This window comes from Molothrus aeneus, chromosome 2, assembly GCF_037042795.1.
Source record: "Molothrus aeneus isolate 106 chromosome 2, BPBGC_Maene_1.0, whole genome shotgun sequence".
In the NCBI taxonomy this organism is placed as follows: domain Eukaryota; kingdom Metazoa; phylum Chordata; class Aves; order Passeriformes; family Icteridae; genus Molothrus; species Molothrus aeneus.
In genome coordinates this window covers 70,940,442-70,948,848 of record NC_089647.1, presented here as the reverse complement: position 1 = coordinate 70,948,848, position 8,407 = coordinate 70,940,442, and the positions used below count along the sequence as shown (strand labels likewise).

Here is an 8,407-nt window from a genome sequence, read left to right as displayed (position 1 = left end):
GGCTTCTAGAATTTGCAGACAGAAACGTGAGGTAAAAGATAACAGTCAAGGACAATATACTTGTATGCTCTTTCCCTTATCTGATCTTCTGGATAATTTAGAGAGGATTATGTGAGTTCTGTTTATACAACCTGTATATGGGTTGTAAACTGGGATGCATATACTGAATTTTAAAGACCCAGACTAACTGGCACTTCAACGCTGTATGGTCTCTCACTTTACCACACTCTCTAAGTAACAGAGTAAAACATTTCAGCTCCCAATCAACCTGACCCAGGAATAGGTATTTCCTTAAAACTATTAAAGGCAGGCCTCTTATCCTTAGATACATGTTTCCAAACTTAATTCAATAAGATGAAAAAAAACTAGAAATTTGGGATTATGACACTGAGTAATGATAGATTAATTTTCTGGGTCTTTCTGTGTAGCTTCACACACAGAATAAAAACCTTCAGACATCAAGTCTAAAATAGATGATGCCTTTTTCTTCCACTCTGAATTGTCTCCTAGATGTTAACTTTTGCATAGCAGATGCTCTCTAAATACACATATTTTAAATATAAAACACCAATCTCCAAAGTATACAGTTGAAAATACAATGGCTTTCTTAGATAAATACTTCTTTGGAAGATACATAGCATCCATAAACAGTCCTATTTCTTCTGGCTTACTTTTTACTTTTTGTGTTTTAACCCCTTTGAAATTTCAGGTCCCCAGATGGCTTCCATCAGTTCCCACCTCTCAGCAGATCCTTTGTAAGAAGCAGGCAATCTGTCCTTCATGCTTTGACAACAGGTTATTGTCTCCTTCCATTCATTCAATTCATACTTATTTATTTAATATCTTGTTAATGTTCAGGTCCTCTGGTTGCATTTTGATTGTTTTTACGGTGCCTGAGCAATTTTAATAACATAAAAGTAAAGATGCTTGGAAGTTTTATTCTAAGGCAGGGGGAGAGCAAGTCCCCCTGCCCCACATCTCAGTGAGTCTTCACCAGGCTCCAGATATTCAGTCTTTCCTCTGCAAAGACTTTGTTCACAGCAATCTTGTCACTACTGCCGACACCAAGTAAATTCGTCCTTGACCCTTGCCCTGACCCTTTTCCTTTCCTTTCCTCTGACTATCCTGCTTCTCTCTGTGGATTGTCCTAGGACTTCCTTGCCTCCAGTTCCCCTTGCACTTTGAGGCTGCAATTTTTGATCAATAGAAGGTTTCCAGACAGCCTTGCACCCCCACCCTTCCACCCTGACATCACTAAGAGACAAAGTCAAAGAAACCACCAGGAGAAATGAATTAATGTGCCCCTTTTCTGTTTTTCTTTTCCTAGTGAAACCAACGATATATTTCTTGTGGTGCTTTCTGTCTCAGTGGCATTTTATCTCTTCTAGCCCATTTGTAATTTACTGGATAAGCTTTTTCAGGGTCAGGATTTCTCTCTTTCTCTCTGTTTTTTGGTTTTTTTTTTCCTACTTCTGTCCCATTTCCTACCTCATTTCCCCGTCCCTTCCTAGTTCCTGGCCACCAGAACAAACCAAAAGACCAAATATTCATCCTGGGGACTTGAAATGGCCACGGTAACTGTTGTAACTTGTCTGTGGTCTAATCACATTAATTTGATAAGATCATCATCGGCAGGATGTCTAATTTATTTGCAAGCGGTAGCCAGGGAGAAGCTTTGACCAAATTAACATGCCGCCAGGATCAGGGGGTGCAGGCTCCATATGGCTCACTGGGTTTTCCTATAAATAACCCTCCTCCAGCCCACTCCCGCGGTTACGTCCCTACCAGTATGCCGCAAAGTTCACCAGCGGCGCCGGACTCGAGCGGCACAGCCCCGAGCTGCAGGAGGCACCAAGGGGCTGGGCTGTTTCTCCCGCCTTCGCGCCTCCTCCCCGTCCTCCTCCTCCTCCTCCTCCTTCTCCCGTCCTTCTCCCCCTCCCCCTCCTCCTCCTCTTCTTCCTCCTCCTTCTCCCCCTCCTCCTCCTCAGAGCAAGGCAGGGGAAACGCGGGTTTCCACTTGCACCACCAGAGGTGCAACTGGTTCTTCGCTCGTAGGCATCTGAAAGCCGTCCAAATGATGCAGAAACTTTTGCGTGCTTGGCTCCTGTCTTTAAGGCCAGGCACCGATTTTTCCGCTGTGTAATCTCTTTTGTCAGAAGGGTGGGAGCTGGAAAAGGGCAGTGGGGAGGGGGTGGGGGGGGGGAATGGAAGGGGCGAGAAGGAGGGTGTTGAGAGAAGCAGGCGTTTTATTTCCACAGAGAGTATATAAGGAGCATCCCTAGAGAAATATCTATGCGTGGACATACACTCATCTCCAGATCTTTATCGAGATAAGAATAAGCGTCAGTTTCTACCCTACCCTGCCCTCCTTAAGGGAGACACTACACTCCGTGGGATCAGGTAGCGTGAACTGCTAACAGTGCAGCAATCCCCTCCCCCCTACCTACCCTCTTCTCTGTGATCATCTAAATTATGAAAAATAGAGAATGCATTAATCCAGTGCATTAATCCACGGTTCGACATTGCATAGAGAACACCAGCAAGAGACAAAATCCAGCATAAAACACCCTAGACTGCAGGGGAGGAAGAAACGCATTTAAAGCGACGATAAAAATGGCGTGCACAATAATTACCTCAAATTGCTATTCGCTTGACACCCTGACACTAATTCTGTTCAAGTCATTGGGAAATACAATAAGGCAAACGAGCCTTCCTCTCCTTCTTGTGCAGGTGTGAGTGTGTGTGAATGGGGGCAACAAGGAACCGGTCGGGAGGAGGGGAATGCTAAACTTTCCCTTTTAAAAGAAAAGAAATAAATTAAAGAATCCATTTAAAAGAACGCATCTAAATAGATCTACAGCTTTTAATGCCAGCGTTTTTAACGCTTGCCCTGTACGTGGATTGATTTTTTTTTCTTCTCCAGCATTCCCTCAGCAGATGGATTTTTGCCACTGCAGCTCAGCAGAGGGTGTCAGATCTTTCAGTGTGCACCAGGTTGAAACGAGCAGAGCCTCTTAGCAACTCTCCCTCTGCGTGCATGTGAGTGTGTGCGAGCGTGCGGCTCGGCAGCAGCGGAAGAAAGAGGAAAGAAGAGCGAAGCGAGGCAGCGAGCGAGGGAGCGAGGAGGGGAGGCAGCGTTGCCGGCAGGGCGAGGCGAGGCGCGGCGCGGGCGGAAGGGCGGGCGGGCGGGCGGCCCCGGCCCCGGCCCCGGCCCCGGCCCCGCGGCAGCTCCGGCCGCCGGCGGGCATGGGCAGCCGCGCTCCGCAGCAGCGGGGGCAGGCGCGGCGCAGCGCCGGCGGCTCGGCGGGCAGCGCCTAGGCTGGGGCGGGCGCTTTCAGCACCGCGGCGCTGGACAGCGCCCGGCGGGCGGCGGGCGAGGAGCGCGGCTCCGCCGCCGCGCGGCAAGGTCAGTCCGCGCGGAGCCGCCACCGCGCAGCCTCCGCGGCCAGCGCCGCGCTCCCGCCCGCGCCTCCCTAACATGCAGCGGCGGCCGGGGGCCAGCAGCACCGCGCCGGTGAGCCAGCCCGGCCGGCAGACCTCCACTTAGCTGCCCGGCAGGCGTCAGGGAGGGCGAGCGAGGAGGGGGATTTTTTTTCCTTCTACTTTTTTTTTTTTTTTTTTCGCCTGCCTTGCAGTACGTGCCTGGATAGTTTTTGGATATAATTACTGACTGGAATCTGGGCTGTTGCGGTTGTGCGTGGGGGGGAGAGAGGAGAAAAGAAAGCATTCCCCCCCCCCCCCCTCCGCCGACCCTCCCTGCTCCCCCCCACACATTTTTTTTTTCCTCCCCCTTCGCTGGTGGTTCGGACATTTAATGTATTGAATGAACTGGAATTGCTTTCCGTGTGAGGAGGATGGTTGCTGTTACTTTGTGATGAGATCGGGAATGAATTGCTCGGTTTAAAAATGCTGCTTTGGATTCTGTTGCTGGAGACGTCTCTTTGTTTTGCTGCTGGAAACGTTACAGGGGACGTTTGCAAAGAGAAGATCTGTGCCTGCAACGAGATAGAAGGGGATTTGCACGTAGACTGTGAGAAAAAGGGATTTACCAGCCTGCAACATTTCACCGCCCCAACTTCCCAATTTTACCATTTATTCCTGCATGGCAATTCCCTGACTCGACTTTTCCCTAATGAGTTTGCTAACTTTTACAATGCGGTCAGTTTGCACATGGAAAACAACGGTTTGCATGAGATTGTTCCTGGGGCTTTCCTTGGGCTGCAGCTGGTGAAACGCTTGCACATAAACAACAACAAGATCAAATCGTTCAGGAAGCAGACTTTCCTGGGGCTGGACGATCTGGAATACCTCCAGGCAGATTTTAATCTGTTGCGGGATATTGACCCGGGAGCATTTAGGGACTTAAACAAGCTAGAGGTGTTGATTTTAAATGACAATCTCATCAGCACCTTGCCCCCCAACGTGTTTCAGTATGTGCCGATCACCCACCTCGACCTCCGGGGAAACCGTCTTAAAACCTTGCCTTACGAGGAGGTCCTGGAGCAGATCCCAGGCATTGCTGAAATCCTGCTAGAGGATAACCCCTGGGACTGCACTTGCGATCTGCTGTCGTTGAAAGAATGGCTGGAAAACATACCTAAAAACGCTTTGATCGGCAGAGTGATTTGTGAAGCTCCCACTAGGTTGCAGGGCAAAGATTTAAATGAGACCACAGAGCAGGAGCTGTGTAAAAAGAACAGAGTAGATTCCAGCCTAGCTGCTCCCCCTGCCGAAGAAGAAACCTGCGATCCTGGTCCCATTCCAACCCCCTTTAAAATACATGGCAAAGAAGACCCTGCCACGCCAGGATCTGCTCCAAACGGAGGTACAAAGATTCCTGTCAACTGGCAAATCAAGACCAAACCCACTGCTGCCGTGTCGACAGTGAGTGCGAAGAGCAAACTACCAGCCACCTTTTCCTGCCCGCACATCTGCAGCTGTGATCAGATCCCTGGCTCAGGTTTAAAGGTTAATTGCAATGATAGGAATGTGAGCAGCTTGGTGGATTTGAAGCCCAAGCCCTCCAACGTGCAGGAGCTGTTTCTGAGAGACAACAAAATACACACCATCAGGAAATCCCACTTTCTGGATTACCGAAAACTTAATTTACTCGATCTGGGCAACAACAACATTGCCACCGTTGAGAACAACACCTTCAAGAATCTCTTTGATCTCCGATGGCTCTACATGGATAGCAATTACTTAGACACCCTGTCCCGGGAGAAATTCGCTGGGCTGCAAAACCTGGAGTATCTGAACGTGGAGTTTAATGGGATCCAGATGATCATGCCTGGCACCTTCAATGCGATGCCCAAACTGAGAGTCCTCATCCTCAACAACAACCTGCTGAGGTCTCTCCCAGTAGACGTGTTCGCCGGGGTCTCGCTTTCCAAGCTGAGCATACACAACAATTATTTCATGTACCTCCCGGTGGCGGGGGTGCTGGACCAGCTCACCTCCATCACCCAGATCGACCTGCACGGCAACCCATGGGACTGTACTTGCCCTATCGTGCCTTTCAAACAGTGGGCAGAGATGCTGCGCCCCAAGGTGATTATGAGTGACCTGAGGTGTGAGTCCCCTGAAGATTTCTTCAAGGAGGATTTCGAGTCTCTCTCCAACGATGTGATTTGCCCTCAGTTAAAAATCTCTCCCACATTAACTTCTACTAACAAAAACAGCACCGGGTTGACAGAGACAGGTACTCACTCCAACTCCTACTTGGAGACCAGCCGGGTCTCTATTTCGGTGCTAGTGCCAGGGCTTCTGCTGGTTTTTGTGACCTCTGCCTTCACAGTGGTTGGCATGCTGGTTTTCATCCTGAGGAACAGAAAGCGCTCCAAGAGGAGGGACGCCAACTCCTCTGCATCTGAAATCAACTCCTTGCAGACGGTCTGCGACTCGTCCTACTGGCACAACGGGCCCTACAGCGCCGACGGGGCCCACAGGGTGTACGACTGCGGCTCCCACTCCCTGTCGGACTGAGGCGGCGGGTGGGGCGGGGGCAGCCACCCCCCGGGACCGGCCCTTCATGCGCCGGCCGGGGACAGCTCTGCACCTGCGCTGCTACCTTTTGTGAGAAGCGAAACACACAGACACCCGCACGCCCTTCCTCACGACCCCGATAGCAAGCGCCGAGGCCCAGTGGGCGGCGGGGGGAGCCCGGCGCCGGAGCGCATCCCTGCAGCGCAGCGCAGCCCGGCGCGGTGCGCGCATCCCCCGCCCGTGCGCGGCCGGAGCAGCGACAGACAGACGAGGAACAGCTTCCTTCGGCTCCGGCAGGGCGAAACACGGCTCCTGGTTTTGTTGGGCTTTTGTTCAATTGTGTTGGGGTTTGATTTGCTTTTTTGCCCTCTTCCCTTGTGGACCGACCCTTTCCAAGAGGCCGGGAAAATGAGGGGAGCAGAGGACTGGTGTTGGCCTCCTCCTGACGGCAAAGCAGGAGTGGAAAGTTGCACGAAGGCATGAATGTAATGTAAATAAATGACTCCGACTCCGAAACAGACAGACAAATGGACAAAAAAAAAAAAAAAAGTGCTGCATGGCTCGCATGGATACAACACACCCCAGGGACGCTCCAGCCCCCGACTGGAAGCAGCGTCTAGTTCACACCATCATCCCTCTTACCTGATAAGTCCCTTCGTATCAAACCTTCTATATACAAAATACAGTATAATAAAAAGTGCCATTTCGCCAGTTTTTTTTTTTTTTGTGTGATCAATAGGCAGTAGAGATCGTACTTTTACCGTGGAAAAAAATTGTAAAGATTTTATTTAAGACATAGTTGCATGAATATTCTCATTGGATTTTTTTAAATTTTTATTTTTATGTCTAGGTGGGAATTACTTTGCTGGGAGAGATTTGCTTTGTTGATAATGGGTTGTGTTTCATTTCTTCAGGGGAGGTGGGGAGGGTAGGCTTTGGTTTTGTTTTCTCTCTCTTCTTTTTCAATATACATAATCAGTATTGCCTTTCCATCTGAATGTAAAAATTAGTACCCTTGATTTCTATTATGGTAACAGTGTAAACATACAAAAGAAAAATCCAAGGCAGTTAAGCATGACCAATTAATGTCACTCTAGCGCTTAGGCTGCAAAGTTTAATGGTAGAAAATTCTGTGCTGTTGTAAATCTTACTATAACTTGAGGAAAACAGAACTGAGGAAGCAAGTGAAACTTACTAATTCTATTCGAGGATTTTATAATGGCATATTTTTTCAGTATTAAAGTGAAAATGTTTTCAACTCCGGGTCCTTACCATTTTTCCAGCATCCAATTCTTGCGAATGGGTTACTTGGGTTTAGTTGACAGAGCCTCCTTTCAGTGCTCTGTGTGTGTCTCTCTCCCTCCCTCCCTCCCTCCCTCCCTCCCTTTCTTTCCCTCCCTCCCTTTCTTTCCCTCCCTTCCTCTTTCTCATTCATTCACTGGCAGAGGCACAAACACCCTTCCTTCCCCCCTTTCCCAATGTAAATAACACACAGAAGTTTCCTGCCTGCCTCCTCCCCTCTCCCTCACCCCCTCGCCTCTTTTTTTTTTTTTTTTTTTTTCCTAACGAGGCGGTGAATCCCTTTATTAATACTGTGAATCTCATGCTGCTGCCGCTGCTGTCACCGCCTCTGCTGCACACACTGCAGATATATTAGGGATGTTAGTGGGAATTTGCTTTAAGTGCCTCTGCCCAGCTTGGTCTCATTAAGCTGGAGCCGAATTTCCGCGGCCAGAATTCCCGCCCGGGAGCAGATTGCCCGGTGGGGCAGCTGCGGGCGGCCGGGCTCCAGCAGCTGCCGCCAGTGGGAAAAACGAATTAGCCCGCAGAGATTTTCCCGTTCCTGCACTGGGTACCTCCAGTCTTTGATATTAAAAGCTGAAAAAACCACGGCGCAGTGCTGCAGCTGGACTTCAGGCAGCTCGCCTTTGATCCCCTTCCTGTACGGGAAAGTGCCCCTAAACTCAGTCAAACCTGTAAAGGCGAAAGTCTCTGCAAATCACTTGTAACTTACAGCTCAAGTCCCAGTGGAGATATGGAGAATTTCAGTCACGTTGCTCCTGGCTTTCTCCAGGCAGAGAATCCTTTTAAAGAGTAAAACACCGTAAGGGACTTGCTAAACTTCAAATACTGATTTGGTTTGCTTTGTAGAAAATGCCCACCTTTGGGATCTGTGAGGAGAAAACAGACAAACATACACATTGCAATAGGTATGCTCTAAAAAGTGAGGCAGAAGCCTGATTCCAGGTATTCATGAAGAATTAAACATGGGGAATACATCATTCCTCCAGAATCCTTTATCACTGTGGAAAAATCTGCAGTCTCCTAGAAAATACCTTGAAGTTTTGTTGTGGAGCTCTGAAAATGGCATGGCCTGCTTAACTATACAAACCATTCCTATTTCAAGGACCCTTCTTTATTC

The 8,407-nt window shown here is 49.2% G+C and overlaps 1 protein-coding gene across 1 annotated transcript; it reads left to right on the top strand.

Moving 5' to 3' along the window:
• The first annotated feature begins 3,649 nt into the window (after window positions 1-3,649).
• SLITRK1 (SLIT and NTRK like family member 1) lies at window positions 3,650-7,243 on the top strand. Its single transcript, XM_066545098.1, has one exon. It carries the CDS (start codon window positions 3,907-3,909, stop codon window positions 5,983-5,985), a length of 2,079 nt encoding a protein of 692 aa, XP_066401195.1. The 5' UTR covers window positions 3,650-3,906; the 3' UTR covers window positions 5,986-7,243.
• Window positions 7,244-8,407: the final 1,164 nt, after the last annotated feature.

What these genes read in the sequence shown, in the direction of transcription:
- SLITRK1 (XM_066545098.1), top strand. Translation starts at nt 3,907, where the DNA reads ATGCTGCTTTGGATTCTGTTGCTGGAGACGTCTCTTTGTTTTGCTGCT.